Below are 22936 nucleotides of genomic sequence, written 5' to 3'. Positions count from 1 at the left end.
GTCAAGCTGTTACTGTGAATGAGATGCCATTATTAGCTATTACAGGATAATCTCTAAGCAGTAAAATACCGGGGAATGTTTTCATACTGTACAACCAAAGCACAACACAGTCTTTGATACAAAATCACTTTATTTGTTACATACATTTGGCACATACTTTCTGATTTGATATGTGGACGTAATCAACTGAGAAAACTGAGCAGGTAAAGCTGTGGCTCTGCCTGAGACATCACATACTCTGTACCGTGTAAATAAACAGTAAAAACAAGGAACATTGCAGCTCTATAAAAAAAGGAATTAAATCCCTCATGATCAACCTCCTTTACGACTGCACATAATTCTTAAAGAAAAAAATAATATTGCAACAGAAAACTGTTGTTGCCTGCAGTTATCAGAGATATCGACAGTGCAGCAAAGAATGGGATGTGTAAATGGCTATATGTGTTCCTCTTTTGTTGCCCAACAGTCCAAAAACCAGAAGAATTAAATTGACAGTGATATGAAACTGACACAGCAAATCTTCACATTTAAGAAGCTGATATGGAGCCCTGAAACTGACAAGAGGCAGCAAAAGGTCATTAGACCTGTCAAACATTGTTTATTAAAATAAAATAATGAAAATGGAACGTAAAAGGAAACTAGAATGTGTGTTTCCTGACCAAGAAGAATAAGCCCAAAGAGAACAATTCACAGTAAAAGCTTCATACTTTTTCTTTAAACTCCAATCAGCTGGTAAAATGTGAATGAGGGTCTTTAATTAACAATATTATTTACTGATATAATGGTTGTATTTTGGACTCATCTGATAGACATTTATTGCCTTTGGTCGTGTTTTGTGCTTAATAAGCTGGAACCTGAAATTTAGGAGTTATCGTAATCGAGTAATCACTTAGTAAGCACTTAGTAATCATTTCAACACTAGTAGTAAAGGCAGCAGCAGGTGACTTTTCTTACATTTCGATTTTACATTGGAGATTTAGCCCTTCAAAACTCTTCTTTGGAGGCAGAAATGATCTCTTTCAGTTAAACCTCTGTGGGTGGAGATACAAAACCAATATTTTCTTGACAGAATGTCACTAAACCCAATGAAAAAGCCAAGAGATGCGAGACTGGCGGTCTGCTACTAAATGACTTTCCAAGTTCAGATTGGCCATGTTATAGGTAAAGTAGTTGCAGTAGCTAGCCTGCCAGCTTGTAAAAATGTGACTGCATGGAAATGGAAATAATTTTGGTTATATACTTATTTATATTATGACCAGAGTTTGGTCTTTGCAATTCACAACCTGGCTCTGTGGCTCTACCATCTGAAGTGTGACTGAACGGTTCAGATGATTTCTGCCTCTAAGAAATATTTGTAGAAATAAGTCCTTCCTCTGTCCCTTTGTTTTCCCTCTGTGGCACTTAAGACATCACCAACATTTTGTAATGTGTGACGTACCATAACTGTATTAACATGATCTGTACCCTGTATCTCCAAACCTAGTATATCCAATATTTTAGGTTATCAGACTGTAATTAAAAGTTAATTTTCTTGCAAAAAGTAGGCTAACTGTCTTGTTTAAATTCACAAACACACAGCTGAGCCTCTGCATAAGCTACCTTTTTTTTATAATTTCCTCAACCTTTGGCCTGTTTGCGGATTCAAGGTCACTGATGGTAGGTTGGTGAGGTGGTTGTGGTATTTAGGCTCTCTTCATGCCACGTGCCATGAGGCAGGCAAACACTGTCATCACCATCTTGGGTTTGACCTCCACCAGGTCCTCAGGCAGCGCGTACACCCTGGCGCCGATCTTCCTTGCCATAGAGATGGCGTACCTAGCAACACAGTGATGACAGTGAGCATGTAACAATGAAAAGAACAGTTTCAGTTCTGGGGTTTTCTTGAACACTAATTGGATGTTACTTCTGAATGTGGAGTCAAAGCAAGAAGATGCAGTTATGTAACCGAAGCCAATCTGAAAAAAATAGTCTTTGTAAGAAATGTGGTAAAGTGGCAGTCAGACAAAGATTTCCCAGTAGAAAGGGGTTCTTTGCGCATCTTCCACAAATATGCATATGAATGAGGTACTTCTCAGGTCAGACACACCACATTACAGATGAGAACAGACTGAAGCATGTGATTGATTTGCAGCCTTTAACAGTGAAAACAGACCAACATTTCAACAATACTCTGTCTTCATCAGAGTCAAAGAGGACAAAGGCAAAAGGCAAACACATAGTCAACCTAAGATAGTGTACATTTGTCATTGGATAGAAGATGAAACAAGAATTTCCACTGTATTGGACAATAGATATACAGTAGGGGCTGGGATTAAGAGCCAATGTCCAGGTGCTACACATACATTAAAACAAGACAGAAAAAGAAGAATACACTTCTATCTTTGAGTTACATGAAACCAAGCACAAAATGTGCATGTTCTGCAGCAACAATATATCATGAATTAGAGTAAGCATGACAACTTTAGCTCTTTATTGAGGCCAAAGGGTTCAACTGTGTATGAACCCAATATGCTTCTCTGTGAAGCAGTGAGTTAACTATATCACCACCTTTAGGTGAGGGGGACTTTTTTCTATTCCCAAGAACTTTAATGAGGCAGTAAAGCCATGGTTAGAGGAATGTTGTGCCATAGCATATTCCATATTCTGAGTCTGCAGTCTCTTTCAAACTGTGAGAGCTTTTAAAGGTCACTATAGGAGGTACAAAGCTGATATTATTTAGAGATGGATCATTTTTGAGGATATTCCAATGACTGAGGATAATTTGCTTCACTTTACCTGCCAGTGGAGAATATTCAGTGGAGAAGATAATCTTTGTGGTGATAGTGGTTTTAGTTTTCTTAGCTAAAAGGGATTCCCTATCAGTGTGAGGGACTCTCTGATAGGCCAAAGAAATATATTCTTTAGGGTATCCCCTTTGCTGGAAGTGTTCTCTCATTTCAGCAGCTTTAGATTGAACCTCTAGTAGTACTACAGCTCTGTTTAAAAGTTAAAGATGAGGTGAGGTAAATTATAAGAATTTGTTAAAAATAAATCTGTACGTACTTTGCGTTGTTTAGTTTCTCCTCTTCAGTCAGATCTTCTGTCTTCAGCAGATCGTACCGGATCGATCCGGGCTGGATGGCATCGATCAGGTCCAGGACCGGCATACTGCTACTGATGGACCCGTCCTACACACACACACACATACACACACACAAAGAGTGGAATGTCTGCAACAAGGAAGCCAAAACTGCACAACTGAACCTCCATCAACACAGTACAGCTATAATACTTCAGGGGGCGCCTTTTACTGTGAATACAGGTTTCAAGTCTGATAAGCATCACTGATGTACTATACAGTCAAAGAAATACCCACATGTCTATAAATAAATTCTAAATTTGGCAAAATGTGAATCTGCAGCAGAGCATCACAAAAACTCAGACACTGTACATTTTCTTTATTTGTACAAATTATATTATGGTGTGAAAACTAAACTGCCCCCTACACAGAATCAGACATTTTGTGAGATACGTGTATTCGCTTTCTTACTGAGCGTTAGATGATGAGATTGATTCCACTCTCATGTCTGTACGATAAATATGAAGCTACACAAAACCCCCTTAAAATGACAAATTGCTATATTTACACTTAAGAGTTTTTTTTACTTCTACCTTTGGACAGAATCAGGCCAGCTGTTTCCCTTTGTTTCCAGGCTTTATGCTAAGCTAAGCTAGCTAGCTAGCTGTCACTTTATATCTACCATACAGACATGATAGTGGTATCCAGTTTCTCATCTAACTCTCGGCAAATTTCCCAAAATGTCAAACTTTTCCTTTAAAGAGAAAACTGGACTCTTTGACAAAGGCTGAACTCATTCCACCTCCATTTACACAAAGTGAATCGCAATATTTCTATAGGATTTCTGGAAAATAATTAGTCTTATGCCATGCTAATAAGGCAGCATGATAACATTAATCATTCTTAACTTTGACTCCAATAAATAAATCTATGCCTTAGTGTAAGTCTGTTTTGTGCAAAGCCTTAACAAATAAACCAAACTTTTCAAATGCAACAGTGTTTAACACATACAAAAACATGTCTTAACACAATAGAGGTCCTAGAACACTGCATAAATACAGTATAAGATAAAAATGATGATTTGAACCAGAATATCTGATGTGATATACAGGAATAATAAGCTACCTGACAGTTTTTGATATTGTTCAGTGTTGTGGTTTGATACATAACACCAAGCCTGACTAGTAGTGGCCAGTTTTCTGACAATATCTTACATCATTTCTGGGTAACTTAATCCTTCAAACATAACATCGATCATGACTCTACACTCTAAAGTGTAGTCCCTCAGAAAGTTTTAAATGTGTTTCTGTGCGTTGTGGAGGAATCAGTTACCTTAAAGCTGGAGATAGTGGATTTGCCCGCTTGTGTGAGCATGTCATTGACCCAGGCCACGATGGTGTCATCAGTCACTTTCTGCCCGTCACCCAGGTCCTCCAGGATGTTCAGGGTGTACCTGAGGGAACAGACAGCATTCAGTCCTGTGTGTGCAACATGTGGGTATTTGGATTGGATTGGGGGGTGTTTGGACTCATGACCTCAGTATTTCTAAAATCCTGGCTACTGTCCAGGAGTACTGTTGCACAACTCAGTGGTTCTCAACCATTTTGGATCATTAAAAGATAGTGATGCCCACTGATTAGACATGCTCCAACTGGCTGGGAAAAATCCTGGAATACTTGAATTTCAAGGGGCAGTAAGAACAACTTTTTCTTTTGCTTCTTATCAAATGTGACTTTACCAACTTTGCAAGCCATGGTATGTCACAGAGATATAACAAAAAATCTATCTTTTAAGTAGTGAATACTCACTGCCTTAAGGCTTGCAATGTGGCTCTAAAAAGATGTAGCTTGCTCCTTCGTTACAATAGACTGCAACGGTAACACAGAGACATGGCAAAAACAAATGGAGCCAGGGATCAAACTGCAGATTTGGATTAGTGGATGACCCGCTCTACCTCCTGAGCCACAGTTGCCCCAAAGTCTGGAAACATCCATGAAAACTTAGGAGCAGAAAAAATAACTCCTGCGGCATAAACCACATCTCTGCCTTTGATCTGTATGTACAGCATGTTCCAAACACTCCCTAACAGAGGATACACTGCCTCACTATCACCCTCTCCTAATCGTAGCTCTGAAGCACCATTGGAGGAAGAGTCTTCAGAATACATAATGGCCAAATACAACAATTGTTTGGAACATATGGATCATTTTTATATATTTTGACATGTTTCCATTAGAATCCATTACAACTGCTGTAAATCCAAGATGACAGCTGCAGCTGTCCAACATGAAGGACAAATATAGAAACTTTGGTGTTTCAATGGAGTTCCATCATTGAAGATGGAGGTCTGTGTTGGAGACTGATGGAGAGGGACAGAACTTCTATGAAAGGTAATAAAGGTTGTGAATGACTTATTGTTACCTCCTCATGAGCTGCCAGAGCAGAGCAAGGGTGAGGGTTCGATTCCCTGCGTTCAGGTCCTGACCTGCGATGCCAACCAGAGAGAATTTGGCCTCCTTCTTGCCCAACTCCACTGCATAGTTACAGTTCTCCAGCTGGAAAAGACAGAACAAATGTGTTATATTTTAGATCACTTGGCTGGTTACAGTTGAGTTGATTGTCTAAGAGTTGTGGTCTGACTGTTTTGGAGGGTACATGTGTTCACTTTTGACAGAGTGGGGCTAGCAGTTTCCTCCTACTTTTAGTTTTCGTGCTGAGTTTGGCTAAACACGTCCTGGACTGAAGACAGAGATGAAATTGACAATTGGTCAGCTGCACGGAAGTGAACAATGGCCAAGGTTTGAAAGCCAAGGTTTAAGCTCTCTTTTTCAACTTGTAACACAATTCGATCACTTTTAATGTGAACAACACTATTTTGCACTCGGTTTTGCATTTCCCAACAGGTTGGACACCTCGCTTATGAGTGAAATGGCTGTGGCTCGTTTTGGTACAAAATTCTAAATGTGTTATATTTGCTCCAGCAAAGACAACTAAGGTTTTCCCCACCAGTATTTCAATTGTTCTTGACTTCCAATGATTAATCTGCGATCATGACTATCTTGAACTTTGATTAGCTGTCATACCTTCTTCATGTTGCTGCCCAGTTTAGGGTAGGGAGGCTTGTTGACTCTGTCCCAGTCAACTGGCACCTTGATCTTCTCATACAACTGGAAGATCACTAGGGCGTCATCAATGTCTCTGTAACACACACACACACACACACACATAAACTTACTTTAAATTACCATACATGTCTTTTTGGCGTTATCTAGTGTCCCTTGATTTATTGTTACCTAGCTACATGTGGGTATCGGTCGTTAGATCCCTCTCACACTGTATGTCAAAAAATACATAGTGTATTTTCACCTTAAAAATACAACCTTTGTTGTGTAAACCTGTAATGTTCATTAGGCCACAAATAATACAAAAAGTCTTACACAAAATACTGATGATTTAGCTGTTCTTACAGCATTACCAGTAATGAACATGTAAAGTTTGTCCTGAGGGTGGTACAAGACAAAAACACCCTAACAACATTTAAAAGAATGGCTTGACATTTTGGGAAATACATTTATTCACTGTCTTGCCGAGTCAGATGAGAAGATTGATACCACATGAGAGTGGTATCAATCTTCTCATCTGACTCATGGCAAGAAAGTGAATAAGTGTATATCCCAGAAAGTGAAATTATTTCTTTAATGTTTTTAGGTTATTATGTAGCGTACATCACATGATTTTTTTTCTCTTGCACCACCCTCAGGACAAACTTTACATTTTTAGCCCCACTACTGGTAAGACTCTAAGAATAACTAAATCATTAGTATGTTGTTTTTGTGTGTGCAGAGAAAAACTACGATTAACTATGTTTTCAATAGCAGGCAGTAACTATTGTACATGGTCTTGCAGGAACATGTGATGTTGACTCAATTCAGTTTGTTGCATTACTACTCTACACACAGAACCTTGTAATGATGAAAGCTAAATCATTACTGGGCGTTAACCTGAGCAGAGGGATAAGTGAAAGAATTAAAAGCAGGATGCACAGCCTCTCTGACAGTCAGAAGCTGTACATTGAGGATGTAGTTACTCATGTTGATTAAGTGGAAAGCTCCCAGATGAGAAATGTGAGGCAGATAAATAAAGGGTAAAGAAAAAGGAGAGCAGCGACTTTTCTTACGCGTAGAGGTGATTGACACGAGGGTTGACCCCCAGCGAGTTCATCCAGTTCCTGAAGGTACGCTCCTCCCTAGTTTCACCTGGAGGAAAACATCAGTGCGCTGATTAAAAAACACTAGCAGGAAATACTGCAGTAGTGTGTAGGGGTGTAACAGCATCTGTGACAAAAAACTCTCTAATTGGATTCAGACTGGAAATAGGTGGGCCTACACAGGAAGTAGTTGGAAATTGTATAGACTGCCAACAAAATATACAAAATAACATTTAAATTAATCAAATAATAAAACATTGTATTTGAGTGTCACCATCAGAAAAAATAAGGTCTAAACTGAGTCTCAATAAAAGCTGTGAAACTGTTAATAGTCTAAGTGGAAATAGAACAAGCAGCAGGAAAATATAAAAAAGGGTGTGCGATAAAAATACAGTTGGTTTTAAGTAAAGATAGTGATAAAAATCAAAAAAACTTGGACTTGTGCAGTGCAACTTGTTTTTTGTTGTTATTTGTTTATATTTTGGCAAAGTCTGAATCCGATAACTGTGAGCCAAGGGCTCCATTTACACCTTGTATTAACATGTGCATCTGTATTTGGATACATTATCTGGATAATGACATCAGATCCATGGTTCTTTGCATGTACACCTGGTATTAATTGTTATGGAGAAACACTGATCAATGGTCAACTCATCAGTGAAGAAAGTGGCCAGGAGCCTTTGATGTCTTAAGCTGAGACACTTGGCCAAGTGGAGAACAGAAACTTTATTAATCACAGTTGTCTGTGCATGATGCCAGCTCTAATACTCTGTTGAGGTGGTCACAGGTAGTCACCCTTTAAACCCCTGCAGATCATACCATAAAAACTATACGCCCAGAAATGGTCAAATTCAATGCATCTACTGTATTCAAAGTTTAGCCTATTGGCTCATTAGTTTCTAAACAGGAAAATGTTTTTACAGTGTCTCTCTCTATAGGATTTACTGCTATCTCTACTGTGACCTTGAGGCCCATGCTTGACCCAATGTAACCCAATTTGAAACCCTTATAGTTAGAATTTTCCATAACATTAATAATCACTCCAATTATCTTGATTCTATCTATGGTTGGATCTCAATATGCAGATTAGCTAGGCGGGGCTGGTGAACTGCATTTACACCTTGCATTAGCATGCATTTTGCCTTATCCAGATAAGCTATCTGGATACAGATACCATGTTAATACCAGGTGTGAGTAATAATAAATAAATCTGAAGTTATAAGGAGTCTCAGAGAGCACAGGCTTGAATCTTTGGACTGGAAAGAGAACAAGAACCTTTTAGAGGCTCTAAAATTCACCTTCAATAGAGCTCCAGTCGATATCCTGGTTCTCTGGTTTCTTCAGAGCTGGGTACTTGTTGAAAAGATTGGCAACAAAAGCCAAATTGAGTTTAGGATTGCCACGGATGACATCTGTGGGCATGACAAACTGTCTGCATCCGAGCCGGTCAGCCTGGTCCAGCATGCACTCTGCCCGCCTCAGGTCTTCTTTCTCCTGCAGAGAGGGACGGACAAGGACAATGTCAAAATGTGTGAAGCTGAGAAATCTGACTTCAGTGTTTATATTAATGTTGGCTGAAGTGGACATTACCACTTGAGATAGGTTACTTCTATGACAATACACATCCTGGCCTTGGAATAATTTACAAGACAAATTTCATTTGGAAACACTGCCCTCACTCTTCTGTCAGGTTCTATGTGATTGTTCTATAAGTGAATGTTGTGAATGTGAGACTGTAATCTACTCTACACTGCCATGTTGGCCAGTTTTTAGTCATCATACAAAACAAGATCTAACAACTAACAGGTGTAATCACAAAATGAGATCTTTGTGGCAACTTTGCAGACTTCTTTTGAAAATGTGGTTCTTGTACACAATTAGCTTCTTTTAAACTTAATTTGTTGATATGATCACCAAGTATCACATGGTGATTCTTAATGATGACACAGAATGTGAGGTGCTAACAGAGACAGCTCACACACACTAACCCTAACCCAACAACACTGAGCACAAAGCCATGCTTAAACTACTTACCAAACTTACTTCAGTAAACCGGATTTGTAGGACTCTGGATGCAACACTATTCAACAGTAATATTAATATGTTCTGTACATCATCACTGAACCTTATTGTAAAACTTCCTCTCACCAACCTCTCATCAATATAATGCAGATGCTCTTATTTTGAAGCTGGAAATCTATTTTTCCTGCCCTTATTAACTCTGGTTCTTTACCTTTATTACATTTACTGGCTGTTTGTAATGTTGATGATCAAAGAAATAATGTTTCTAATATACATTTAGACTATATCCTTACAATTCATATTCATACACTTGTAGTTAGTACCTCCAAATAAGAGCGAAACGACAAGTAAAGTTAATTGCATTTATAGCCCAAAATCAATCATGACAAACTTGCCTCTGAGGGCCTCCATCCTGAGGGCCTTGAATAAATGTAAATTATTAAACAGCTACATTGCCAGCCATAAGGTGAGAGCAACAGGGATGAGAGAGAGAGAGAGAGAGAGAGAGAGAGAGATGGGGAGTGACATGTAACAAACGTCTCTGGCTAGATTTGAACTGAAGATGATGATTGGCAGCTTAACCCCTACACCACCAGGGTACATTCTGACTGATTTCTCCATGAATTCACACTTGATTCTCTTACCCTGAGTCCTGACATGTCGATGGTGATGGGGGGGATTCCCTCTTCATCACCTTTGGGCGCCACCTGGTTCAGGAGGTTGTAGTAGGCTTTGGAGTCCTGGAACATACACAAACAGTTTGGAAATATTATCACAAATGGAAACAGCTGCAGACTGAAGTGATTTGGCTTTTAACACAATAAATAATGAAGCCAGATTTCAAGAAAATGAATGTGACCTGCTGTGATTTTATATACAATTGAGTACATTCATAAGCAACAACCAATGAAGAGTTCAATTTGATGGTGATCTGTATCTAGAATTTACCATTATTAAACAAATGTTGTTTTTTAATCAATAATTACACTAGAACAAATAGAGATTTGACTCTGAATCATAGTTAGAATTGTAAATATAAATAAAAAATCTAAATGGGACAACAGATAAATGCATGTACCTAAAACGTTAAATGTTAAAAAAGATATTTAAAAGCTTCAACATTTTGTGTACTTTAGAAAATATAGCATAGACAGAAATTGTTCAAAAGAAGATCAAGTTTTACAAAAAGCTGCATATAGTATCCAGCATTAATTAATAAATAATTGGTTAAAACATGCAAATAAAACATTTTATCAAACCTTGCAATACTGACAGGTTGCCATCTGATAGTTTAAAGATTTCTCTCTTTTTTTTGTCAAAATAGTTGACTTTAGAGACGGACAGGAAAATGGAGAGAGAGTGAGTTATGACATACAACAAAAGTCTGTGGCTGGAATTGAACTTTGACTACTAGGTCACACAGAAGCCATTTAATATTTTTTATTAAAGCCAAATATCAACTGACGGATCAGTTTAAGCCTCATGTATGTGTGTCTGTGTGTGTGTGATCACCTTGATGTCGGAGCTGAAGTTGTTGACTTTGGGAGCACCGGCTTGCTCCAGGTGATAGTTGGCCCAACGCAGCAGCAGCTCCTCTGGGGAAAGTTTCATCAGGTCCTCCAGACTCTCTCCATCACGCAGCAGTGCGATCAGAGCTACACACACATACAAATACAAATATTTATAAAAGCAACATGACACACTGAATTCTTCTGTCCAAAAACACTTGTCAAAGCTCAAAGGTCATGACTGAGTGAGATTTAAAATAATAGTCTGCAACATTTTCATATAAATAAATAGCTGTTTTGCTACTATTAAACAAATGAGGTAGTACATGTTAGTGAGCTTTAGAGGTGCTGGTAGGTGGATTCTGGTACATTTGGAAAGAGCCAGGCAAGCCCTTTCCCCGTTTCCAGTCTTTATGCTCATGCTTTATGCTAAGCTAAGCTAACCCGTTTCTGGCAGTAGCTTCATATTTAACGTATAGACATGAGAGTGGTATCAATCATCTCATCTAACCCTCAGCAAGAAAGCAAATAATTATATTTTCCAAAACTATTCCTTTAAACTTATGAGGTTGTAGACAGTGTTGTACTGGTTTACATTATGGAGGGGTGTTTCTAATATTCTGTCACCCTTGAAATATGTGAATAAAACCTCTTTATTTTAGGTATGATTGATTCACAGTGGAATCAATATGAATACACACAAAAACACACACACCTTCGTTCCTGCTGAGCTCGATGTCGGCAAACAGTCCAATCTTGATGACCTGCCACAGCAGACCCAGCACCAGGTGCTGCCTGCCCTCCTTCAAGTCTTCAGCTCCAATGTTCACCACGTGGCAGCCAATGGCTGACGCAGAGTTCAAAGCCAAGTTCAGGTTCTCCTGTTAGAATAAATGGCGCAACACAGGATGTAAAGATCAGTCATATATATGATCGAACTGAAAACAAGAATCTGATCCTGCTCAGCAGACACTTCCTGTCTCACCTGAATGGTGAAGGGTGTGAGCTTTTTCTTGTTGATGGTTCTCTCATCGATGGTGTCAGGGACAGAGAGGTTGATCATCTTACTAAAAAGAAGAAAAATGAAAAATTCAGGTTAACAACCACAACATTGGAACACTTTCATACTTAAGCACAACCTAAAAACTACTTGAAAGGAATAGTTCAACATTTTGGGAAATCCTCTCATTCACTTTCTCTCTGAGAGATAGATGAGAACATTGATACTCACATCTGTATGGAGAATGGTACTGATCTTCTCACCTAACTCTCAGCAAGGAAGTAAATCAGCAAATTACCCAAAATATCAAACTATTTCTTTAGATTTGGGAATTTTGGGGTGCTACTGGGTGCTGTCACAAAATGAGACAGTATCCTCTAAAAGTAGAGAGTACCAGAGAATGATGCCGTCTCCCATTCCGGTGAACAGGTCGTTGCTGTTTGGATCCATCGGCAGAACATGTTTACAGTCTGCATCCTTCTCTAGAGCTTTATTGATCCAGTTTACAAAGGCCACCTTCTCCTCCTCTGTTGGCAGAAGAAATCCCTTGTTAGATATCAGCAGCTTTCAATCTTTTCACATCAAAAAGTCTTCTTACAAAACCCTGATGTAGGTGTAAATATGTTTAATGTTGAACTTTAACTTGAATCTGCTTATCAGCTCCTCTAAAGCTCACTAATTAACAGGTTATATCTTGTTTGTTTTAGCTTTAGAGGTGCATGGTAGGTGTATCCCCTGTTTCCAGTCTTTGTGCTAAGTAGGCTGCAGCTAACGATTGCTTTCTTAATTAGTGAATCTGCTGTTTATTTTCTTGATTAATCATTTTATCTATAAAATGTCAGAAAATAATGAAAAATGCCTGGTATCATTTCTTAGAGTCCATGGTGATGTCTTCAAATATCTTCTTTTGTCTGATCTACAGTCCAAAACCCAAAGATAACTTTTAGTTTTTCTTAAAATGACTAAATGATTTTTCAATTATCAAAATAGTTGGCGCTAAATTTCCTGTTGATCGACTAATCATCTAATTGACTAATTGTTGCAGTTCTGATGCTAAGTTAAGCTAACCAGTTGCTAGCAGTAGCTTCATATTTATTATACAGACAAGAGCGGTCTTCTTTTCTAACTCTAACCAAGAACAACAAGTGTATTTCCCATAACGTCAATTATTACATTAATATTCATATTTTCTATTGATTTGTGGACATTTTCTGGTTTGAAACCCTGACCCTTTGTCACTGCTGTCTTTTTATTTGATCACTTAATTTATTACATTATCTAATCTAATCTAATCTAATCTAATTTTATCTAATCTGATCTAACCCAATTCTACTGGGATAAAATCAAAATCAAAGGTCAGATGAAGTCTAAATAACTTTATTTATCTAATCTAATCTATCTATACCAGTTGCAATCTAATGTGATCTAATCAAATCTAGTCTAATATGGTGCTAATGCTAAGGTTAATCTAAACTTATCTCATCTCATCTAGTTTGATTCTAATGTAATATAGTGTAATTTGTTTCTTATCTAATTTGGCTGAAGTCAAATTTAGTTACACACACACCCATTAGTTGTTGTTTTTATCAGTTATTGATCGTGTGTGTGCGTGTACTGACCTGAGTAGGAGTGCTGAGTACCGGACTGCTCTGAGGTTCCTGCCACATTACAGATTCCCTCCTTCTTATTGATTGCTTTCCTGAAGGTCTTTGCCACCTCAGTGCTCTTCAGGCCATGAACGATCTGAAGGTGGATATGGGGTAATTAGGAATATAAATAATTCCAGTCAAATACAGTTCAGAAAAGAAAATATTCTGTCTTTGCTTTAGATGAAAAAGACACATCAAATATGTTATATGTTAAATATATCAATATGGCACATTGAGACAAACACTGTATATGTACTGCTTTATGCTGTACATTTGACTGTGTGACCTTTGACTTGTGAACTCACCTGAGTAAACTCGTCAAAGGTGAGCTGGTCGCCAGTCTTGGTAAACTCCTGGACAATCTCTCGGATCCTGTACCCCGGCAGTGCCAGGTTGGCGGCCCTGAAGAGCCCGTTGAGCTCGTCTTTGCTGATATAGCCATTGTTGTCCACATCTGGAAGAAAAAGATTGGAAGAGTCAGAGGTCACACATGGGAAAGAGAAAGTGTAACTTTAATACCCTTTTCATGCTTGTGTATGATGGGTTATATGCTTTTGAATAATTTTTTTTCTGCTAATTATGGGGTAATTTTAGCCTTCAGTCTTTGGTTGACCTGGTCATAACCCACAGACATATGCATCCGGTGACGATGGGTCACAATAGACAATGGGCCTCATGCAAGAACCACTAATATGAACAGATCTATTCTTAAGTGGCATGTACAATTTAAGAGAACTTGTCACTTTTAACAGTTTTCTTGTACTTTTTATTTTATGATTTTATTGGTATATTTTGGCAACTTATTTACTTACAACTTACTTTTAGACCAACACGCCCATGGGCGCACTGATGGGCGCAAGTGCCATTGCTATTTTAACAACGTGGGCGCTGGATGGGAAAATGACAACTGCGTCGGTCTTAAAATAGCAAAGAGACTTGCACTGCGCTTAGCGCCGCTCTGCACCGGGCGTAAGATAGGGCCCTATATCTCCTTACTGGGGCTTATTTTCAGTTACACAATGTTTTTCCTCATCGAGTCTGGATATATCATACCAGTGTGCAAGGACCATCTGGACTAGCTGGAGTCAGTTATGTTATGTGGATGCAGCCGCAAGTCACTTGGAACACAGTTGCTGTTGTTCTGTATTCAGAGTGGGCAAAGTCTGATATAATATTCTGTCAGAAAACACAGTCTAGTTTACCAAAACACTGCAAAGTTTGTTGCCACCTGTCCGACTGCAGTGCCTCTCTCTCGGCTGCCCCTGTTACAGCTCCCATGGTAACTTCCTCCTCCTTACTCAGTTTTGTATGATTCCACGGTACTATATTCGGCCTAAGTTGTATTAGTAGCGCTACATCTCTGCCCCAACATTATATTGTAAAGCTAGTTGTTTGTTTGTGTTAGTGTTTGTTAGGAATCACGGAGACAGCGCAATTCAACAGTGCGATATTCAGCCTTGTGACATGAAACTAGTTTTCTTTCAAATAAATCTTACAAATCTCATATTTTATAGTATTTGGTAGTATGATATTTTAGTGTCTGCTTTTCCCTATCACAAGCATAACATAGTAGACAGGAGTGTTTTGGGAGACCCACATTTTACCGTCCTTGAAGGCACCACTACAGACAATGAGAAACATTTGTAGTCTAAGCAGATCTTCAAAGTCCGCCGGACGACATGTTTTGCGTCACCCAGCAGACTTTAGCCAGTAAATGAGCAGGGAGCTCTGGTTGCAGGCAACAGGGAGGGAAGTTAAACATTGTTCATTTGCATATACTACCCACATTGTAATGATACAATGATGGCTGAGTTTCCCTTTAATGTATGATGTGACTGATTGATCAAGTCATCTACTGAGCTGAATCAGACAAACCCTGACACGTCTTGTCTCCTGAGCAATTTAGCTGCTGAAAACTGTTACTTAAAAATAAGTGTAATCATTTCTCTTGACGTTAGTAGTCCACTATAATGAACTGCAAGAAGCACTGATATTCCCATCCCCAATAGAAAGAGCTGTCAGTTGAGTCGTCACAGAGTCCAAATTAAACACTAATGATGATCAAGTTCTTGCTGTACTGGTTCCTCTGCTCTTAAACAGACATCGGGTAAAGTAGCACTATCTTCCTTTTTTTCAACATTGATCTTAAAACTAAAAAACAAAAATATGGGGCCTCCTGGTGGCCTAAGGATTTAGGTTGCTGATGAACCATGAACTGCAATGTTCAATTCTCCTCATCTCCTGTCATCTCTATACTCTCAACTCTACAATAAAAATGTTCAGAAATTTTTGAAAAAACAAACAAACAAACAAACAAACAAACAGACAAACAATTAAGGAACAGAGTCTGACCTGTGTTCAACCCGGGGCTGTGATTTTTGGTCATGTCAAATTATACATATTTTCCTCAGTCTGAAAATGCTCCCTCACATTGCTCGAGACAATTTCTTTTCGTTTTTTTTTTTTTTTTTTTTTTTACCTTTTGTTAAAATGAATTAAGTTTACTTTTGTTTAGAATATTTGTTAGAAGTTTTATATTTATTACCCAAAACAAACTGTTGAAAAAGGGTCGAGGGTTGATTTGAAGACAGGGCTTTTTTATAATCAGAAATACTGCCATCTGGACCATTTATATATGCTAAAAGGAGAAAATGTGACATCTTAAAAGGACAATTTTGAAAGACGAGATCAGTCACCTTACACCTGGACAGTTAAGGCTGTTTTTAGGAGAACACCTGATGCTTCTGATTAAGCTCCCTCACCAGTCCTCCTTCACTATTCCTTCCTGTATCAAAAACATTTGAAGAAATGACAGTAATGCTGCAGGTTCCTTGGTGTCTTACCAATCTTGGCGAAAGCTTCTCTAAGTTCCTCCAGCTCCTCCGGAGAGATCGGTGTGGTGGTAGCCATGTCGGAAACCTGAATGAGCAGTGGAACCTGAAACTGACACAGAACAAAAAAAACAGCACCCTTAAATTAAAAGTCAAATCCTGATAGTACTGACCGGTCTTGCGCAGAAAAAAAGGAGGAACTTCAGAGATGTTATCTCCTGATTTTGTACTGTGATGCAAACTGCTCATAGTTCTCACTTCTGCCAGCCTACAACTTCCTGCTTCTGCTGCCTGACAGAGAAGTGTTTCTTTGTTATAGCTGTGTAGCAAGATCTGAGGACAGACTGCTCCAACATGTGATCTGTTTTCTACTTTTTTACTTATGCAGGTATTATCACATTGAAAAACCTGTAACAAGTCTTAGCTAAATGGTAACATCAGCATGCTAATATGCCCACAATGACACTGTTTAACAGGTATAATATTCACAATGGTCACCAGTTTAGCATGTTTGCATTGCGAAACTACAGTATTAGACAAATTAAATTCTGACCTGATGGTGGTGCTAGATGAAAAATCAGAGGATCAACAAAATTATTAGATTTCATCTTGAGTAGAACACAAATGTCTGTATTCAATTTTATGGCAGTCGATTCAGTAGATGTTATTTGTATTTACTTTAACTTTTATTTAACCAGGTTAAATCCCATTGAGGTTAGTAACCTCTTTTTCAAAGGAGTGCTGGCCAGGACGGCAGCACTACAATACAACATCAGGCACACAAATAAAACAATACTACAAAAACAAGTTTTTGTTGAGGAAATGTGAACCTCATGGTGGCGCTAGAGGAAAAGTCAGGTGATCACTGAAGTCATTAGGATTCATCCTCTGGAGACAATGAATGTCTTTACAAGATTTTATGACAGATCCTCGAATAGAGATCTTGTGGTTTATTTTTTTTGCAGTTGTCAGCATCTCCAGTCTTGCAGTGCATGCTACAGGCCAACCAATACTGGATTTTGAGCCTGATACTGATATCGATATTTGAAAAATCAGATAATAATACATCAATCCATAGTTTTTTTTTTACATACACACACAACATGAACAAACAATCTTGATATGGACCCCTTAGATTGTACTGAGCAGAACATTTCACATCCGATTTGTCAGTGCCCTGTCATGAAGAGTGAAGCAATTCTGAGAAGTAGATAGTCACCTGACACACACAGGGCTTTTTATTTTAGTCTGTGATGATTCATGTTAAGTGTCTGTGTATGATTATATATCCTTTTTTGGCAGGGTTAAACGTGAACAGTCACACACCATGTCAGGAGGACGTTAAGAAAGACTTAGCAGGTTACACTGCAAAACCACAAAGAAGACTAACTACAAGTTTTAAGATGAGTCATTCAACTTCCTGACAAGCTGACATATGATCAGAAAAAACATGAAGACCCTGCAATAAATCCGTCCTACAGTATGTGAAGCTTGAGGTTGTAGTTAGTGGTGATGTATTAGACAGCATTGCAGTGTTTCTGTATTCTGTCTCTCATTCAAATGGGGAAAAAGTATCTTTTATGTCCATGTGAGGCAACCATGTCTCTGAGAAATGACATTTATGTACTACTAATTTGCAAGAGCAACTGTGTGTTGAGAAAAATCCAGATTTTTTTTTTTTTATCAACTTGAGGAAATGTTTCTAGCCATGCTAACAGTCTGTTTGTCCGTCCACTACTAAAATATCTTGACAACTATTCGATGGATTGCTATGAAATTTTACATAGACATTCATGTTCCTCAAAGGATGAATCCTTCGGTGATTCCCTGATTTTTCCTCTAGTGCCACCAACAGGTCAAAGTTTTCACTTATGCTGTGATATATCTCAACATCTACTGGATAGATTGGCACAAACTTTGGTACAGACATTCATGGCAGCTAATGGCACACATTCAATGAACTAAGTAAAAAATAAAATACTTCTGACAGCCGCTCAGCTCCATAAATATTAACTGAATTAAAAAAAATCCACAAGCTAAAGCCAATTCCTTCCACTGACTGCAACTAGCTTGTAGCTGTTATTATGCACTTTATGCTTTTTAATATTTGTATATATTTTATTATTCTGTCCAGTGTGTTTTTATTGAGATGTGTGTGAATGAGTGAGCAGCTGCTGCTAAGTACACATACTTTTTAATTGCCCCACTGGGGATAAATAACATTATTGAACTGACATGCTGAGGTAACCTCAACAGTAAATGCTGCCACCTGCAACCAAAATGCAAACACATTTATGTTGCAACTTGTCGGTTTGCTCTTTCAGAGCTTCTGCAGCTGTTTCCACATTGTAATACAGCAATGTGTGAATTCTTGCAGTGCTTTACAGAGGCAGAAAGGACAAAGGAGTCGATTAATCAGAAGTTGACTGTTTCCTGTTTGTACTTAGCACAGGAAACATTTACAGGTGGCTACATCCACTTGATATGTATGGATAAAATATAACAGATTTCAGACTTGACTAAAAATTAAATGTGTCAGACTGAAAGAGCAAACCACAGGGCAGACAGCTTAGACAAAGTGTTCTTGCATGTTGAAATTACTTCCATCATATCTCCCTTGAATCAGTTCTGTTAGCTTGAGATGTCTGTAATTTTATTGTTTATTCATTTTATTATATTATTGTCTTTTGTGCATGAGGCTTACGGTCACTTTATTCAGTAATTTGTAAGTATAATTTGCATGTGTGTCAGAATGTGTGCACATGCAACATTCGGACAAAACACAATGGGGAAGAGATTCCCTTAACTTTTTAAAACATCTTGAAACTTACTCATGTCAAATAAACATGCATTGAGGATCTTGAATTGTTAGGGGATTTAAAGGTTTTAGGGTATACTTAAGTTGTACTAAGTGTGCAAAAAAAGGGAGGGTTGGGGCATAACATTAGGTTGATTTTAAGAAACCCTGAATTCATATCAAGCAGTGTGTGCATAGATCAGAGATGACTGAAGATGTTAAAAAGGGTTATTTGTCCCATTTGTGTTCACAGCTCTAAAGTCTAAATTTAGTGGGAAATGGCTGACGTGAGATGTGACTAACAGCAGCTTTGTTCTGTCTGTCGAGCAGCAGCCAGCAGATCAAAAGCAGAAATGAAACTCTGTAGCGGTAAAGCTAAATCTAAAATGGCGCTCTGAATACTTTTTCACATTTACTTCTCATCAGCTCTGTTTGAGTTAATTGTAGTCAGATGACTCATAATTATAGTCTGACATTTAAAGGGGACCTACCATGCTAATTTCCTGCTCTTAAATTTTATACTGGGACTCCACTAGAGTAGTGTTGCATGATTCACAGTTCAGAAAACTTCTTATTTATTTTATACTGGCCCTTTATGCAGCCCCTCAGTTCAGCCTATGTCTCTAACAGGCAGTCTTAGCTCCTGTCTCTGTGAGGCCCCCCTCCCGCTCTGTTCTGATTGGCCAGCTTCAGGAAGCCTAGTGAGGGGCAACACCAGGCTGGTGCAAGGTAGTTCTGGGTCTGAAAAGTGAAGTCAATGTGGAAATGCCTTAAACCTGCATTCTCTCTAATGACCATCAGGGGGTGACTCCACTGGCTCCAAAAAGAAGTCCAATTGTATAGAAGTCTATGGGGAAATGACCCTACTTCTCACTTGATTTATTAACCCAGTAAACACTTTCCTAATGAGTTTATGGTCCCAATTGCTAGTTTCAAGTCTTCTTCAATACAACATGATGATAATTTTGTAAATTATGGTCCCACTTAATTTAAATATGACAATAAAGCACAAAGTCTATAACAGCGACAATGTTGGTTAGGTAATGTAACCATAGCGTAACCATAGATTCACAGATTAACCATAACCATAGTTAACCATAGACTGTAAATGCACTGTGCTAACCAGCCTAGCAGCTAGTGTTAGGGGTCAGCTCCACCCTCTTGTCCAAATAAAGTCACTTCTGGCTCCAAAAATCCAAGATGGCAACAGGTCCACAAAGATGCGAGTCCACAAAACAATGGGTGATGTGGCTACGTTCCATTATTTTTATACAGTCTATGGGCATGTATTAGAGTCATGTTAAGTTAGTGCCAATGCAGTTTCTGCTTTCCTGCTTTACAGGAAATTAAACATATTCCTCACCAAACTAGTGGAACTTCATTAGCAGTGCTAAAAACCTCTGGAGATATTTGGAGAACTTTGTTGAGCGGATCAGTTAGAAATAATGCAGGGAGGAACAGTACAAGCAGAAACAGCCACAGTGATGATGATGTTTGATGAAGAGCTGCAAACGACCAGCACACCTCTAACAGGTAAACTACTTTCTATTTTACCTTGCCCTGCTGTGTATTACTTCTACATACGTTTACCTCATTATTTGACACTTTAGCCACGTTTAATATGAACAGCTGACATTGTAACATTATATATATGACAGAAAATAAGGAAAAGCAAAATAGGTCCCCTTTAAGGTGCAAGATGTCACCGAGCTGCTGCTCCACACGTGTACTATACTTTTTTTGTCCGTGACATCAAGCTGAATTTCTTCTTCTTGCAATTTTCTTTAGCAACTGGTGTTATTTCATTATTCTTACTATTATTGTTTCTACAGATTTAATTGGCTATTTTAGTAGCTGTATGCTTGGTAACATTGTAGTTTTCTTCCCTTTTATTTGAATCTTCTGGATGTTTCAGCTGAAGCAAACAATTTATCCAAATGCATCAATATCAATTTCATCTAAGCGAAAACTACACAGAATTCAAATCCTTGTGTGCCTTAAATGGAGCAAGCACAATCCAACTACTAACTACAAGAGTTAGTAGTTAGATTCCCAGTGGTGATCAGTGTGTGTGTGTGTGTGGATATCAAGTTATCCAAGTCAGAAGGCTAAAGTCCAAGTGAAGTCACAAGTCCCTGGTGGTAAAATTAAAGTCAAATTTGCAGGTCTTTTATATTTTGTTGTAAGTAATGTACAATGTCACCAGATTCACGACTCTAATCCAAGTCATGAATCCTGCAATTGCACAATTTAAAAACAGTACATTAAAAGTCTAAGATTTACTTAAATACATATATATATATATTAAGTATTTGTTAAATCTACTTAATTTCACTATATAAAGTATTTCTTTATGTATTTAAGTATTATAGCTAGATTGTGTACAACAATGCATCTTGTTTTCTAATATGATTAAACTGTATGTTGGGATCTGCATAATAACTATTAACTGTCAGATAAAGGTGGAGTAAAAAGTATATTTCCTTCTGATATGTATTGGAATAGAAGTATAAAGTAGCAGAAAATACTCAAGTAGAAGTATGAAACTGTACCTACTCTAAGAACAGTACTAGAATAAATGTACTTACTAACTTTCCACTACTGGTCATAGCTGTACTTCCCTATTTCTGAGTCTGTGACGTAAAGTAAGGAACTTTGCACAGTTTGCAATGATTTGGACTTGACTTTGTGAATCAACTTACAACAGACAATAAAACAGGATTGTTGCTGAGCAGCATGGCCTTTCAGTGCAGCCACTGAGAGTATTTGCATGTGCTCATCCTCATTAGTGTGCCTCATGCTTGCGCTTAAGTTTCATCAACTGTATCCAACAGCTGATCATTCTTCTTTTTAAAACAACATAAAGTATTACAGACTAGTGAAAAACTGTGGGGAGCTGATGAGTTTCTGTTCACCCTCGCTGCCTTGGAGGGATTTTTTGCAGTTGAAGTGAAGCTAACCGCAAAACTTCCTTTCTAGCTCACTGCAGTGGTTTAACTTCCTCTCCGAAAGACCTCAACTGCTCTTACATTTTCATCCATAAAAGTTTTAAATTATTTAAGTCACACAAGCAACAAGTTATGCAATGTAAACAAGACAGCTTCAAAGTTTCTGTTGTTGCTGTGTGTTGTTTTATGAAGAGGGACGACTCATGAGCAGAGCAGCAAAGACGGGCCTGAGATGAACAAAGGTCAGGGTTTTCATTAAGAAAAAGTGGACTGTGCCATAATATAAGCATCAACATGGGATTACAAACAGTTACACACTCTGTCCTCCTCTTTCACACAAACACACAGAATAAGAAATTAAAGTCCCTCTCAAGTTTCACCTCACATTGATGCCCTCAGCGAACACATGCGTGGATCAGAGGCCACCTGATCTCATTTCATTTCTTTACCTGAGAGTTGCAGTGAGGCTGGTGATCTCTGAGCGTAGAGGATTATTCGTTGTCTGTCTTGCTTCGTTACTTAGTCCCTGTGGCTGCTGTGCTGCTCACTGCTTGACAGGCAGTGACTGAGTCGGCACAGAGAGCAGGGCGACAGCACATCTATTCAAATCTACAAGGAAGGAAGTGACATGCAACCCTTCAAAAACAGGAATGAAACGTTTTCTTGTCTTTATATGGCAATGCACGATGGTCAAGGTGAACCTACGTGCTGGGTGTGATGGATTTTGTTTCAGACTGTCATGTTAGGTGTAGGTGTCATAAGAGGGTGGGTTTCATCTAGAATGCCGTCACATCCAGAACAAAGTGTAAATAGGAACAAAAATCACTTTGTCCATACACACTGAAGAAATATGATCAAGTGGTGGTTTAAAGGGTTGAGTGTTTATTTATTTACTCTGTGCTTTTGTTTGTATTTG

The 22936-nt window shown here is 38.4% G+C and overlaps 1 protein-coding gene across 1 annotated transcript; it reads right to left on the bottom strand.

Annotated features, from left to right (window-relative positions):
• Positions 1-112: 112 nt before the first annotated feature.
• On the bottom strand, positions 113-22629 carry lcp1 (lymphocyte cytosolic protein 1 (L-plastin)). The gene is made up of 16 exons (XM_067604549.1): positions 22470-22629; positions 16288-16387; positions 13750-13898; positions 13415-13538; positions 12190-12322; positions 11781-11862; positions 11511-11676; positions 10800-10942; positions 9932-10027; positions 8564-8759; positions 7236-7314; positions 6142-6256; positions 5480-5613; positions 4391-4511; positions 3043-3167; positions 113-1815 (listed from the first exon to the last, which is right to left on the bottom strand). Exons 2-16 carry the CDS (start codon positions 16352-16354, stop codon positions 1683-1685), a joined length of 1863 nt encoding a protein of 620 aa, XP_067460650.1. The 5' UTR covers positions 16355-16387; positions 22470-22629; the 3' UTR covers positions 113-1682.
• Positions 22630-22936: the final 307 nt, after the last annotated feature.

This window comes from Thunnus thynnus, chromosome 11 (assembly GCF_963924715.1).
Source record: "Thunnus thynnus chromosome 11, fThuThy2.1, whole genome shotgun sequence".
Classification (NCBI taxonomy): Eukaryota; Metazoa; Chordata; class Actinopteri; order Scombriformes; family Scombridae; genus Thunnus; species Thunnus thynnus.
This window is presented reverse-complemented; position numbering and strand designations above follow the sequence as displayed.

Coding starts and splice junctions, on each gene's coding strand:
- lcp1 (XM_067604549.1), bottom strand. CDS start 16,354: ATGGCTACCACCACACCGATCTCTCCGGAGGAGCTGGAGGAACTTAGA. Junction 13,539..13,749: donor CCTTTGACGAGTTTACTCAG/GTGAGTTCACAA, acceptor ATCCACCTTCAG/ATCGTTCATGGCCTGAAGAG. Junction 5,614..6,141: donor TGGGCAGCAACATGAAGAAG/GTATGACAGCTA, acceptor TGTCTTTTCCAG/CTGGAGAACTGTAACTATGC.